The sequence below is a fragment of the Engystomops pustulosus genome, chromosome 7, assembly GCF_040894005.1.
Source record: "Engystomops pustulosus chromosome 7, aEngPut4.maternal, whole genome shotgun sequence".
NCBI lineage: Eukaryota > Metazoa > Chordata > Amphibia > Anura > Leptodactylidae > Engystomops > Engystomops pustulosus.
Window position 1 is genome coordinate 184,186,067 of NC_092417.1, and position 15,699 is coordinate 184,201,765.

General features: G+C 49.3%; 1 protein-coding gene across 1 annotated transcript in view; it reads right to left on the bottom strand.

Moving 5' to 3' along the window:
- Positions 1 to 4,459: 4,459 nt before the first annotated feature.
- Positions 4,460 to 15,699, bottom strand: part of PDE3B (phosphodiesterase 3B) — a 110,507-nt gene continuing 99,267 nt past the window's right edge. Inside the window, 4 exon segments of the mRNA XM_072119183.1 lie at positions 4,460 to 5,812; positions 10,276 to 10,525; positions 10,603 to 10,764; positions 11,216 to 11,419. Of these exon segments, the coding sequence (XP_071975284.1) occupies positions 5,586 to 5,812; positions 10,276 to 10,525; positions 10,603 to 10,764; positions 11,216 to 11,419 (843 nt within the window). The 3' untranslated portion in view covers positions 4,460 to 5,585.

The following is a 15,699-nucleotide window of genomic DNA, read 5'->3' on the forward strand; positions in this document are numbered from 1 at the left end:
CACAGCCCCGCCCCCTGTCTGTATATCCTGTGTGAGAGGTAGTCACAGCCCCGCCCCCTGCCTGTATATCCTGTGTGAGAGGTAGTCACAGCCCCGCCCCCTGCCTGTATATCCTGTGTGAGAGGTAGTCACAGCCCTGCCCCCTGCCTGTATATCCTGTGTGAGAGGTAGTCACAGCCCCGCCCCCTGCCTGTATATCCTGTGTGATGCCCCGCCCCCTGCCTGTATATCCTGTGTGAGATGAAGTATTTGGGGAGGGGCCGAGATCTGGTCGTTAGTTGCTGACTGTGTGTAATCAGTAATGATGGGGTGAGGGGGGGGGGGGGGGGGGGACCATCAGGATTCAGTCTCAGGCTGCAGACACCGACCCCGGGACAGCACTAGAGAGAATATATACATATACACAGCACGGAGGAGGAGTCTGCTCTCAGTTTCCTGTATTTTCCTGACTATAATAATTGTAGATTCGCACTGAAGGCGTCAGACCGTCTGACTTATCACATGTGGGATTATATTCTCACCAAACAGTGCGAGACCCCGGAGACTCTCTTATACCCCCGCTCCTTGTGCTGTGCTCACTGCTCTGCACAGCCTGGGCTTCTCTCCACAGATACAAGAGGGAGTCACCTGGAGAGAGAGAGATACAAGAGGTAGTCACCTGGAGAGATACAAGAGGGAGTCACCTGGAGAGAGAGAGATACAAGAGGGAGTCACCTGGAGAGGTACAAGAGGGAGTCCCCTGGAGAGAGATATACAAGAGGGAGTCCCCTGGAGAGGTGCAAGAGGGAGTCCCCTGAGAGGTGCCAGAGGGAGTCACCTGGAGAGGTGCAAGAGGGAGTCACCTGGAGAGGTGCAAGAGGGAGTCACCTGGAGAGGTCTCCATCAGTCTTGGAGGAGATCCCAGAGATGCTCAGCACTTTGTCGGCCCTTATGCCTTCACTCTGGTCCAGCTCATCCCAAACCATCTGGATTGGGCTCAGGACTGGTGACTGTGGGGGCCGGGTCACTGGGTGTAGCCCCCATCACTCTCCTTAGTCACAGACCTTACACAGCCTGGAGGTGTTTGGGGTCATCGTCTTGCTGAAAGATAAATAATGGCCCAACTAACCGTAAACCGGGTGGAATAGCAGCCGCTGCAAGATGCTGTGGTCACCCTGCAGGTCTGGTGTAAATCTCTTGGTGAGAAGGACCTGGGTGACTGTAGATCATAAATGAAATAACAGCACAATGTCAGTCAGCTGCCTCTAAAGCTGCAGGACCTTGTCATGTATCAGAGGTCTGGACTCTGAGGATAGGGATGTAATATTACACTGTACAAGGCATTGGTTCCGCCTCACCTGGAATATGCTGTCCAGTTCTGGGCTCCGTTCCATAAAAAGGAGGCCCTGGAGCTGGAGAGGGGACAATGAGGAGCCACAGGGCACCTGTGATGCTAGAACCTCTCCGGGTGGCTCCCTCTTGCACCTCTCTCTCTCCGGGTGACTCCCTCTTGCACCTCTCTCTCTCCGGGTGACTCCCTCTTGCACCTCTCTCTCTCCGGGTGACTCCCTCTTGTACCTCTCCGGGTGACTCCCTCTTGTACCTCTCCGGGTGACTCCCTCTTGTACCTCTCCGGGTGACTCCCTCTTGTACCTCTCCGGGTGACTCCCTCTTGTACCTCTCCGGGTGACTCCCTCTTGTACCTCTCCGGGTGACTACCTCTTGTACCTCTCCGGGTGACTACCTCTTGTACCTCTGCGGGTGACTCCCTCTCGTACCTCTCCGGGTGGCTACCTCTTGTATCTGTGGAGAGAAGCCCAGACTGTGCAGAGCAGTGACCACAGCACAAGGAGCGGGGGTATAAGAGAGTCTCCGGGGTCTCACACTGGGTGGTGAGAATATAATCCCACATGTGATAAGTCAGAGGGTCTGACGCCTTCAGTGCGAATCTACAATTATTATAGTCAGGAAAATACAGGAAACTGAGAGCAGACTCCTCCTCCGTCCTGTGTATACGGCAGTTTCCATACGTTCAGTCGCATAGCCTTATTACAGCCGAGGCGTGGGCAGTCACGTGGCCTCCACATCACAGCCGAGGCGTGGGCAGTCACGTGGCCTCCACATCACAGCAGGACCAGACTTGAAAAGTAAATGAACCCCTGAGCTCATCCCGTTCCCATCTCACAGCATTACATAAAGTCTGGGGTTATAGACAGATCAGGAACCCAAGGTCAGAGGACACAAGAAGCTGAGCCCAGCGCTCAGTAATCCCTAACAAAACCAGGACGGATACAGCGCAACAGGCAAGAGAGAATGAAGAAGAAGAAGAAGGTCCACGTGACAGACCATAAAACAGATGGACACCACAAAGAAAGCCACCGCTGGCCACCCACATTCTAGCGGATGGAGGAGCGCCAGGGCTCGGGGCGGCTTTGCTTCTGTGTCCTGCACTCCTGGTGGGGAGCGTCGTGGTTTGGAGCCGTGGTCTCTGGCACCTGGAGAAGAATCGTGGCCTTGAATGATTCTTGGGGTTGTGGCAGATTCTCTTCCACAGATCCTAAACTATATCCTGTAAATGGCCCTGGAGGATGTAATGGAGGTCGCCCCTCATCCAAAGCTCCAGGAGACCGACCAAGGAACGGCCCAAAAAGAGCCGCCTTACCTTAAAGGGGATGTCCGGAGAAAACTTACCTGCTTCAAAGAAACAGCTCCGCCCCTGACCACGGGTTGTGTAACGTAGAGAAGACCCCCAGAAAAACTCATCAGATCTGCAGGGGGGGAGAAGCCGAGACCCCTCCTCCACATGTACAGAGCCCACCGATTATACCACACAGCGTGCTCCCATTACTGGAGCAGTGTCGTTACATTGTATCAGGCATCCAGGGAACCCCAAAGGATGCACCTCATATTGTGCTCTAGTCACATCCACAGCTGCGGTTACATCCCAGGCCGCCATTGCACCTTGTGCTAGAAAGATGCAGCATTTCGGAGGCAGCTTTGTATGTGAATGTAGAACACGATACGAATGACCCCCATTATCATGTGGAGAGTAAAGGTCGCCTGTGAGGGGCGGAGCTGCTATAACGTATAGGCGTGGGGGGGGGGGGGGTCATGGGCGGAGGGTTCAGACGCCCCACGGTAACATTAGGGAACGTCTGGTCATTACCAAGTCACCGTGAGGAAGGGACAGGACGGAGGAGCACTTACCCACTACAGGACCTATCAGAGCTCAGCTTACGTTCCATGAACTGCTTATGTAATATGAAAGCTGCGCAGCAATTGGATAAACACTTCCTGTTCAAGCCCCAGTAATGTCCCCCACACAATCTTCTGTCACCCAGTAGCCACAGAGCGCCCCCTGCAGACGGGGGACAACGGCATTGCGCTAACACAGACCCAAACTCTTAATAATCCTTGGTGCTGGGAGGGAGGAGCTGGACTCCTTGTACTCCTAGAGCCTGGAGTCGTGCTCCGCCCTGCAGACCCCGCACATGCCGGGACTGGAGTCGTGCTCCGCCCTGCAGACCCCGCACACGCCGGGACTGGAGTCGTGCTCCGCCCTGCAGACCCCGCACACGCCGGGACTGGAGTCGCGCTCCGCCCTGCAGACCCCGCACATGCCGGGGACTGGAGTCGCGCTCCGCCCTGCAGACCCCGCACATGCCGGGACTGGAGTCGCGCTCCGCCCTGCAGACCCCGCACATGCCGGGGACTGGAGTCGCGCTCCGCCCTGCAGACCCCGCACATGCCGGGACTGGAGTCGCGCTCCGCCCTGCAGACCCCGCACATGCCGGGACTGGAGTCGCGCTCCGCCCTGCAGACCCCGCACATGCCGGGACTGGAGTCGCGCTCCGCCCTGCAGACCCCGCACATGCCGGGACTGGAGTCGCGCTCCGCCCTGCAGACCCCGCACATGCCGGGACTGGAGTCGTGCTCCGCCCTGCAGACCCCGCACATGCCGGGTCTGGAGTCGCGCTCCGCCCTGCAGACCCCGCACATGCCGGGACTGGAGTCGCGCTCCGCCCTGCAGACCCCGCACATGCCAGGACTGGAGTCGCGCTCCGCCCTGCAGACCCCGCACATGCCGGGGACTGGAGTCGCGCTCCGCCCTGCAGACCCCGCACATGCCGGGACTGGAGTCGCGCTCCGCCCTGCAGACCCCGCACATGCCGGGACTGGAGTCGTGCTCCGCCCTGCAGACCCCGCACACGCCGGGACTGGAGTCGTGCTCCGCCCTGCAGACCCCGCACATGCTGGGACTGGAGTCCTGGGGGCGGAGCTATGATAACTATGGCGCAATTAGTCCCATTATTTGCATTGTTTTAATTGTCAGATTTCGTACAAATGTGTTACAGGAATAAATGATAGGCGTCTCGTGGCGATAGTGACCCCATGACCTGTGTGTGGGAGGAGCTTCGTGTAACACGGGCAGTACTGGTATGTCGGCGCCATGTGCCGGGTAGTAAGATAGAGGCAGCGGAAGGATATATACACGTATATTTATAGAGTGACCGCGTCAGGTGCTCATGTACAAACAGCTTCACCATTTCTTTACATTTGGCGATTTTTTTTTTTTAACCATTTTTTCAGTGTTTTTTTTTTTTTCGTCTTTCGGGTGTTACAAACACTAAATACCTAAAAATCCTGAGAAAGAGAAGTGGAAAAATATATATAATATATATCATCGCCTAAATAAAAAAAATAAAATCCCTTCATTACGGAAATAGTTAAGCTTTTTTTTTTTCCATTAGTTTTTTTTTTCCTGAATTTTTTTTTTCTTTCAGGATCTACCACAGAACCTCAAAATAAGAGAAAAAAAAAAAACTTAAACTCGCTGCTTGAAACCTGGGAGGAAAAAAAAACCAAAAAAAACACAAGCAGAATATTTTACACATAAAAAGGCATCGAAAACGATGCGTCCGGAATCAAACGTTAAAAAAAAAAAAAAAAAATCTGCTTTCAGTCTTTTGAACAGATGGAGCCGGAGGGGTGAAAGGGGCGGGCCTTATAGTGACTCCTCCTCTGAGGAGGCCCCGAAACGTCAGCTCAAATGACGGCCAAAAAAAAAGTGTCCGTGGAAAGGGTGGGAGAAGGGAGGGGCAGAGGGTGGAGAAGGCCGGGGCAGAGAAGGGAGGGGCATAAGGTGGAGAAAGGGAGGGGAAGAGGCTGGAGAAGGGCGGGGCAGAGGGCGGAGTAGGAAGGGGCAGAGGGCGGAGAAGGGAGGGGCAGAGAAGGGAGGGGCAAAAGGTGGAGAAAGGGAGGGGAAAAGGCTGGAGAAGGGTGGGGCAGAGGGCGGAGTAGGGAGGGGCGGAGAAGGGAGGGGCATAAGGCGGAGTAGGAAGGGGCAGAGGCTGGAGAAGGGCGGGGCATAAGGCGGGGTAGGAAGGGGCAGAGGGCGGGGCTCCCCTCCGGCGGGCAGCGAGTTTGGCGGCTTTGGTTGGAGTCTGTGATTGTACCTTGGTTACTGAGCGTCAGGCAGCATTGGGATGGTACCGGGTACCAATCAGGGCACAAGAAATAAGGTCCGGTGAAAGTGCATAGAGAGGGGGCGCCGGAGAGCCGGGCCTCACAGTATACAGCGTCACAGTGATGGGGGAGGCCGCACCTCAGCACTTCCTCTCCTCAGCCGACATCCGCTCCTCATCCTCCTCCTCAATCACCTGGATCTCGTCTGAAGGCAACATGGAGGAGCCCTCCCCCGCCTGCACCTTGTCACTTTCTGGTTTGGCTTTCTCCTCTTCTTCAACGATCTTCTTCCAAGCCTTATGGTTCTCCCGCAGGTGATGCATGATGGCGCTGAACACCCGCCGCCGCCCTTTCCTTCTTCTGGGTTCTGGAACAAGACAGAAGGTTATAATGTAATCACTCCAGAGCTGCACTCACTATTCTGCTGCTGGTGCAGTCACTGTGTACATACATGACATTACTTATCCTGTACTGATCCTGAGTTACATCCTGTATTATACCCCAGAGCTGCACTCACTATTCTGCTGCTGGTGCAGTCACTGTGTACATACATGACATTACTTATCCTGTACTGATCCTGAGTTACATCCTGTATTATACCCCAGAGCTGCACTCACTATTCTGCTGCTGGTGCAGTCACTGTGTACATACATGACATTACTTATCCTGTACTGATCCTGAGTTACATCCTGTATTATACCCCAGAGCTGCACTCACTATTCTGCTGCTGGTGCAGTCACTGTGTACATACATGACATTACTTATCCTGTACTGATCCTGAGTTACATCCTGTATTATACCCCAGAGCTGCACTCACTATTCTGCTGCTGGTGCAGTCACTGTGTACATACATGACATTACTTATCCTGTACTGATCCTGAGTTATATCCTGTATTATACTCCAGAGCTGCACTCACTATTCTGCTGCTGGTGCAGTCACTGTGTACATACATGACATTACTTATCCTGTACTGATCCTGAGTTACATCCTGTATTATACCCTAGAGCTGCACTCACTATTCTGCTGCTGGTGCAGTCACTGTGTACATACATGACATTACTTATCCTGTACTGATCCTGAGTTACATCCTGTATTATACTCCAGAGCTGCACTCACTATTCTGCTGCTGGTGCAGTCACTGTATACATACATGACATTACTTATCCTGTACTGATCCTGAGTTACATCCTGTATTATACCCCAGAGCTGCACTCACTATTCTGCTGCTGGTGCAGTCACTGTGTACATACATGACATTACTTATCCCGTACTGATCCTGAGTTACATCCTGTATTATACCCCAGAGCTGCACTCACTATTCTGCTGCTGGTGCAGTCACTGTGTACATACATGACATTACTTATCCTGTACTGATCCTGAGTTACATCCTGTATTATACCGCAGAGCTGCACTCACTATTCTGCTGCTGGTGCAGTCACTGTGTACATACATGACATTACTTATCCTGTACTGATCCTGAGTTACATCCTGTATTATACTCCAGAGCTGCACTCACTATTCTGCTGCTGAGGCAGTCACTGTACATACATGACATTACTTATCCTGTACTGATCCTGAGTTACATCCTGTATTATACCCCAGAGCTGCACTCACTATTCTGCTGCTGGTGCAGTCACTGTGTACATACATGACATTACTTATCCTGTACTGATCCTGAGTTACATCCTGTATTATACACCAGAGCTGCACTCACTATTCTGCTGCTGGTGCAGTCACTGTGTACATACATGACATTACTTATCCTGTACTGATCCTGAGTTACATCCTGTATTATACCCCAGAGCTGCACTCACTATTCTGCTGCTGGTGCAGTCACTGTGTACATACATGACATTACTTATGCTGTACTGATCCTGAGTTACATCCTGTATTATACCCCAGAGCTGCACTCACTATTCTGCTGCTGGTGCAGTCACTGTGTACATACATGACATTACTTATCCTGTACTGATCCTGAGTTACATCCTGTATTATACTCCAGAGCTGTACTCACTATTCTGCTGCTGGTGCAGTCACTGTGTACATACATGACATTACTTATCCTGTACTGATCCTGAGTTACATCCTGTATTATACTCCAGAGCTGCACTCACTATTCTGCTGCTGGTGCAGTCACTGTGTACATACATGACATTACTTATCCCGTACTGATCCTGAGTTACATCCTGTATTATACCCCAGAGCTGCACTCACTATTCTGCTGCTGGTGCAGTCACTGTGTACATACATGACATTACTTATCCTGTACTGATCCTGAGTTACATCCTGTATTATACCCCAGAGCTGCACTCACTATTCTGCTGCTGGTGCAGTCACTGTGTACATACATGACATTACTTATCCTGTACTGATCCTGAGTTACATCCTGTATTATACCCCAGAGCTGCACTCACTATTCTGCTGCTGGTGCAGTCACTGTGTACATACATGACATTACTTATCCTGTACTGATCCTGAGTTACATCCTGTATTATACCCCAGAGCTGCGCTCACTATTCTGCTGCTGGTGCAGTCACTGTGTACATACATGACATTACTTATCCTGTACTGATCCTGAGTTACATCCTGTATTATACCCCAGAGCTGCGCTCACTATTCTGCTGCTGGTGCAGTCACTGTGTACATACATGACATTACTTATCCTGTACTGATCCTGAGTTACATCCTGTATTATACCCCAGAGCTGCACTCACTATTCTGCTGCTGGTGCAGTCACTGTACATACATGACATTACTTATCCTGTACTGATCCTGAGTTACATCCTGTATTATACCCCAGAGCTGCACTCACTATTCTGCTGCTGGTGCAGTCACTGTACATACATGACATTACTTATCCTGTACTGATCCTGAGTTACATCCTGTATTATACTCCAGAGCTGCACTCACTATTCTGCTGCTGGTGCAGTCACTGTGTACATACATGACATTACTTATCCTGTACTGATCCTGAGTTACATCCTGTATTATACCCCAGAGCTGCACTCACTATTCTGCTGCTGGTGCAGTCACTGTGTACATACATGACATTACTTATCCTGTACTGATCCTGAGTTACATCCTGTATTATACCCCAGAGCTGCACTCACTATTCTGCTGCTGGTGCAGTCACTGTGTACATACATGACATTACTTATCCTGTACTGATCCTGAGTTACATCCTGTATTATACCCCGGAGCTGCACTCACTATTCTGCTGCTGGTGCAGTCACTGTGTACATACATGACATTACTTATCCTGTACTGATCCTGAGTTACATCCTGTATTATACTCCAGAGCTGCACTCACTATTCTGCTGCTGGTGCAGTCACTGTGTACATACATGACATTACTTATCCTGTACTGATCCTGAGTTACATCCTGTATTATACCCCAGAGCTGCACTCACTATTCTGCTGCTGGTGCAGTCACTGTGTACATACATGACATTACTTATCATGTACTGATCCTGAGTTACATCCTGTATTATACCCCAGAGCTGCACTCACTATTCTGCTGCTGGTGCAGTCACTGTGTACATACATGACATTACTTATCCTGTACTGATCCTGAGTTACATCCTGTATTATACCCCAGAGCTGCACTCACTATTCTGCTGCTGGTGCAGTCACTGTGTACATACATGACATTACTTATCCTGTACTGATCCTGAGTTACATCCTGTATTATACCCCAGAGCTGCACTCACTATTCTGCTGCTGGTGCAGTCACTGTGTACATACATGACATTACTTATCCTGTACTGATCCTGAGTTACATCCTGTATTATACCCCAGAGCTGCACTCACTATTCTGCTGCTGGTGCAGTCACTGTGTACATACATGACATTACTTATCCTGTACTGATCCTGAGTTACATCCTGTATTATACCCCAGAGCTGCACTCACTATTCTGCTGCTGGTGCAGTCACTGTGTACATACATGACATTACTTATCCTGTACTGATCCTGAGTTACATCCTGTATTATACCCCAGAGCTGCAGTCACTATTCTGCTTCTGGTGCAGTCACTGTGTACATACATGACATTACTTATCCTGTACTGATGCTGAGTTACATCCTGTATTATACTCCAGAGCTGCACTCACTATTCTGCTGCTGGTGCAGTCACTGTGTACATACATGACATTACTTATCCTGTACTGATCCTGAGTTACATCCTGTATTATACCCCAGAGCTGCACTCACTATTCTGCTTCTGGTGCAGTCACTGTGTACATACATGACATTACTTATCCTGTACTGATGCTGAGTTACATCCTGTATTATACTCCAGAGCTGCACTCACTATTCTGCTGCTGGTGCAGTCACTGTGTACATACATGACATTACTTATCCTGTACTGATCCTGAGTTACATCCTGTATTATACTCCAGAGCTGCACTCACTATTCTGCTGCTGGTGCAGTCACTGTGTACATACATGACATTACTTATCCTGTACTGGTCCTGAGTTACATCCTGTATTATACTCCAGAGCTGCACTCACTATTCTGCTGCTGGTGCAGTCACTGTGTACATACATGACATTACTTATCCTGTACTGATCCTGAGTTACATCCTGTATTATACCCCAGAGCTGCACTCACTATTCTGCTGCTGGTGCAGTCACTGTGTACATACATGACATTACTTATCCTGTACTGATCCTGAGTTACATCCTGTATTATACCCCAGAGCTGCACTCACTATTCTGCTGCTGGTGCAGTCACTGTGTACATACATGACATTACTTATCCTGTACTGATCCTGAGTTACATCCTGTATTATACTCCAGAGCTGCACTCACTATTCTGCTGGACACTTACTCTGCCCAATCTCATCCCCTTCCTCCTCTGTGTCCAGGTCTTCCTCCTCCTCCTCGTCCTCCTCCTCACTTTCCATGGTTTCGTCCTCCTCGTCCATCCACCTGCCGGGGAGGAGTCCTGCGGTGTCGTACGAGTTGCACAGGGGTCCTACAATGTGGGTGATGAAGGACTCCTGGAGTTTGGCGAGCTGCGGGGAGGAGCGGTCCATGAAGGGGCTGATGGGTAACCCCAGACTGGCCTCCTCGTCCCCCTGAAACACAATGAGGTGACAATGCGGTTATGGGGGACACTTGCGCCCCCTGATGGTGATGGGGGAGGGGCCGCTACCTGTTCATAGAACTCGTTGACGATGCCCTGGGTCCACTTGAGGTGCAGCTGCCGGGTCTTGGCGGGGCCGTTGATGTCCGCCAGCTTTATGCACACCTGGCACACCAGGAGCCGGTCGTTCTCGTTGCTCCAGTCGATGCCGTTACTATTCTCATCGTTCACCTGTCACCGGAGAAGAAGGAGGCGGAGCATTACACGGAAGCCCCTCCCACAACCACGGGGGCCCCGCTTGCTCTGGGGTTGCCCAGGAAATGGCACTTTGCAGTCACTTCCTGTCATGTGACCTCCACTGAAGGTCACGTGACAGGAAGTGCATGCGCAGAAATGAGACACTGTTACCGTGACAACCCCAGAACAAGCACAACACTGCCCGTTTATGGATGGAGGTTGTAGTCCAGAGACATGACACTCAAACCAGGGACTACAACCTCCATCAGACGACCGGTCACAGGTACAACCACCCCCACTTTCATTCTATCTGCTGTGGACGGACCTCCAGGGCCAGGGAGGAATTATATGCACTTGTCCCGAATCCTGCACCGACACACAGTAACAAACCATCAGCGACCAGACAGAACAGTCGTGTCCCTCGCCCTCCCCCCGCCGCACAAACCTTTGCATTGAACTCGGCCAAAAAGTCAAAGTGTTTCTTGAGGTCGGTGGCGAGAATGGACTCAATCACCAGGAAGCGGAACCGCTTAAACTGCACGTGGTCCAAATGTCTCAGGAAGTTGTAATCCGGCCGCGACAGAAAGAGGTTCCAAGCAGCCGCAGCGTGATGGTTCTCCAGAACCGACCTGTCATTATACAGAACCGCCTGCAACAAGAGGAAGGCAAAGACTGAATGACCTGCTGTACAGCGCACTGCCTCTATATACTACACACCCTGTATTATCTGCTGTACAGTGCACTGCCTCTATATACTACACAGCCCTGTATTATCTGCTGTACAGTGCACTGCCTCTATATACTACACAGCCCTGTATTATCTGCTGTACAGTGCACTGCCTCTATATACTACACACCCTGTATTATCTGCTGTACAGTGCACTGCCTCTATATACTACACACCCTGTATTATCTGCTGTACAGTGCACTGCCTCTATATACTACACACCCTGTATTATCTGCTGTACAGCGCACTGCCTCTATATACTACACACCCTGTATTATCTGCTGTACAGTGCACTGCCTCTATATACTACACACCCTGTATTATCTGCTGTACAGTGCACTGCCTCTATATACTACACACCCTGTATTATCTGCTGTATAGTGCACTGCCTCTATATACTACACAGCCCTGTATTATCTGCTGTACAGCGCACTGCCTCTATATACTACACACCCTGTATTATCTGCTGTACAGCGCACTGCCTCTATATACTACACACCCTGTATTATCTGCTGTACAGTGCACTGCCTCTATATACTACACACCCTGTATTATCTGCTGTACAGTGCACTGCCTCTATATACTACACACCCTGTATTATCTGCTGTACAGTGCACTGCCTCTATATACTACACACCCTGTATTATCTGCTGTACAGCGCACTGCCTCTATATACTACACAGCCCTGTATTATCTGCTGTACAGTGCACTGCCTCTATATACTACACAGCCCTGTATTATCTGCTGTACAGCGCACTGCCTCTATATACTACACAGCCCTGTATTATCTGCTATACAGTGCACTGCCTGTATATACTACACAGCCTGTATTATCTGCTGTACAGCGCACTGCCTCTATATACTACACACCCTGTATTATCTGCTGTACAGCGCACTGCCTCTATATACTACACACCCTGTATTATCTGCTGTACAGTGCACTGCCTCTATATACTACACAGCCTGTATTATCTGCTGTACAGTGCACTGCCTCTATATACTACACACCCTGTATTATCTGCTGTACAGTGCACTGCCTCTATATACTACACACCCTGTATTATCTGCTGTACAGTGCACTGCCTCTATATACTACACACCCTGTATTATCTGCTGTACAGTGCACTGCCTCTATATACTACACAGCCTGTATTATCTGCTGTACAGTGCACTGCCTCTATATACTACACACCCTGTATTATCTGCTGTACAGCGCACTGCCTCTATATACTACACACCCTGTATTATCTGCTGTACAGTGCACTGCCTCTATATACTACACAGCCTGTATTATCTGCTGTACAGCGCACTGCCTCTATATACTACACACCCTGTATTATCTGCTGTACAGCGCACTGCCTCTATATACTACACACCCTGTATTATCTGCTGTACAGCGCACTGCCTCTATATACTACACACCCTGTATTATCTGCTGTACAGCGCACTGCCTCTATATACTACACACCCTGTATTATCTGCTGTACAGCGCACTGCCTCTATATACTACACACCCTGTATTATCTGCTGTACAGCGCACTGCCTCTATATACTACACACCCTGTATTATCTGCTGTACAGCGCACTGCCTCTATATACTACACACCCTGTATTATCTGCTGTACAGCGCACTGCCTCTATATACTACACACCCTGTATTATCTGCTGTACAGCGCACTGCCTCTATATACTACACACCCTGTATTATCTGCTGTACAGTGCACTGCCTCTATATACTACACACCCTGTATTATCTGCTGTACAGTGCACTGCCTCTATATACTACACAGCCCTGTATTATCTGCTGTACAGTGCACTGCCTCTATATACTACACAGCCCTGTATTATCTGCTGTACAGTGCACTGCCTCTATATACTACACAGCCCTGTATTATCTGCTGTACAGTGCACTGCCTCTATATACTACACAGCCCTGTATTATCTGCTGTACAGTGCACTGCCTGTATATACTACACAGCCTGTATTATCTGCTGTACAGTGCACTGCCTCTATATACTACACACCCTGTATTATCTGCTGTACAGTGCACTGCCTCTATATACTACACAGCCCTGTATTATCTGCTGTACAGCGCACTGCCTCTATATACTACACACCCTGTATTATCTGCTGTACAGTGCACTGCCTCTATATACTACACACCCTGTATTATCTGCTGTACAGCGCACTGCCTCTATATACTACACACCCTGTATTATCTGCTGTACAGTGCACTGCCTCTATATACTACACAGCCCTGTATTATCTGCTGTACAGTGCACTGCCTCTATATACTACACAGCCCTGTATTATCTGCTGTACAGTGCACTGCCTCTATATACTACACAGCCCTGTATTATCTGCTGTACAGTGCACTGCCTCTATATACTACACACCCTGTATTATCTGCTGTACAGTGCACTGCCTCCATATACTACACACCCTGTATTATCTGCTGTACAGTGCACTGCCTCTATATACTACACACCCTGTATTATCTGCTATACAGTGCACTGCCTCTATATACTACACACCCTGTATTATCTGCTGTACAGTGCACTGCCTCTATATACTACACACCCTGTATTATCTGCTGTACAGTGCACTGCCTCTATATACTACACAGCCCTGTATTATCTGCTGTACAGTACACTGCCTCTATATACTACACAGCCCTGTATTATCTGCTGTACAGCGCACTGCCTCTATATACTACACACCCTGTATTATCTGCTGTACAGTGCACTGCCTCTATATACTACACACCCTGTATTATCTGCTGTACAGTGCACTGCCTCTATATACTACACACCCTGTATTATCTGCTGTACAGTGCACTGCCTCTATATACTACACACCCTGTATTATCTGCTGTACAGTGCACTGCCTCTATATACTACACACCCTATATTATCTGCTGTACAGTGCACTGCCTCTATATACTACACACCCCTGTATTATCTGCTGTACAGTGCACTGCCTCTATATACTACACAGCCCTGTATTATCTGCTGTACAGTGCACTGCCTCTATATACTACACACCCTGTATTATCTGCTGTACAGTGCACTGCCTCTATATACTACACACCCTGTATTATCTGCTGTACAGTACACTGCCTCTATATACTACACACCCTGTATTATCTGCTATACAGCGCACTGCCTCTATAGACTACACACCCTGTATTATCTGCTGTACAGCGCACTGCCTCTATATACTACACACCCTGTATTATCTGCTGTACAGTGCACTGCCTCTATATACTACACACCCTGTATTATCTGCTGTACAGTGCACTGCCTCTATATACTACACACCCTGTATTATCTGCTGTACAGTGCACTGCCTCTATATACTACACACCCTGTATAATCTGCTGTACAGTGCACTGCCTCTATATACTACACACCCTGTATTATCTGCTGTACAGTGCACTGCCTCTATATACTACACACCCTGTATTATCTGCTGTACAGTGCACTGCCTCTATATACTACACACCCTGTATTATCTGCTGTACAGTGCACTGCCTCTATATACTACACACCCTGTATTATCTGCTGTACAGTGCACTGCCTCTATATACTACACACCCTGTATTATCTGCTGTACAGTGCACTGCCTCTATATACTACATCTGCTGTACAGTGCACTGCCTCTATAGACTACATCTGCTGTACAGTGCACTGCCTCTATATACTACACACCCTGTATTATCTGCTGTACAGCGCACTGCCTCTATATACTACATCTGCTGTACAGTGCACTGCCTCTATAGACTACATCTGCTGTACAGTGCACTGCCTCTATAGACTACATCTGCTGTACAGTGCACTGCCTCTATAGACTACATCTGCGGTACAGTGCACTGCCTCTATAGACTACATCTGCTGTACAGTGCACTGCCTCTATATACTACACAGCCCTGTATTATCTGCTGTACAGTGCACTGCCTCTATATACTACACACCTTGTATTATCTGCTGTACAGTACACTGCCTCTATATACTACACACCCTGTATTATCTGCTGTACAGCGCACTGCCTCTATATACTACACACCTTGTATTATCTGCTGTACAGTGCACTGCCTCTATATACTACACAGCCCTGTATTATCTGCTGTACAGTGCACTGCCTCTATATACTACACACCCTGTATTATCTGCTGTACAGTGCACTGCCTCTATATACTACAC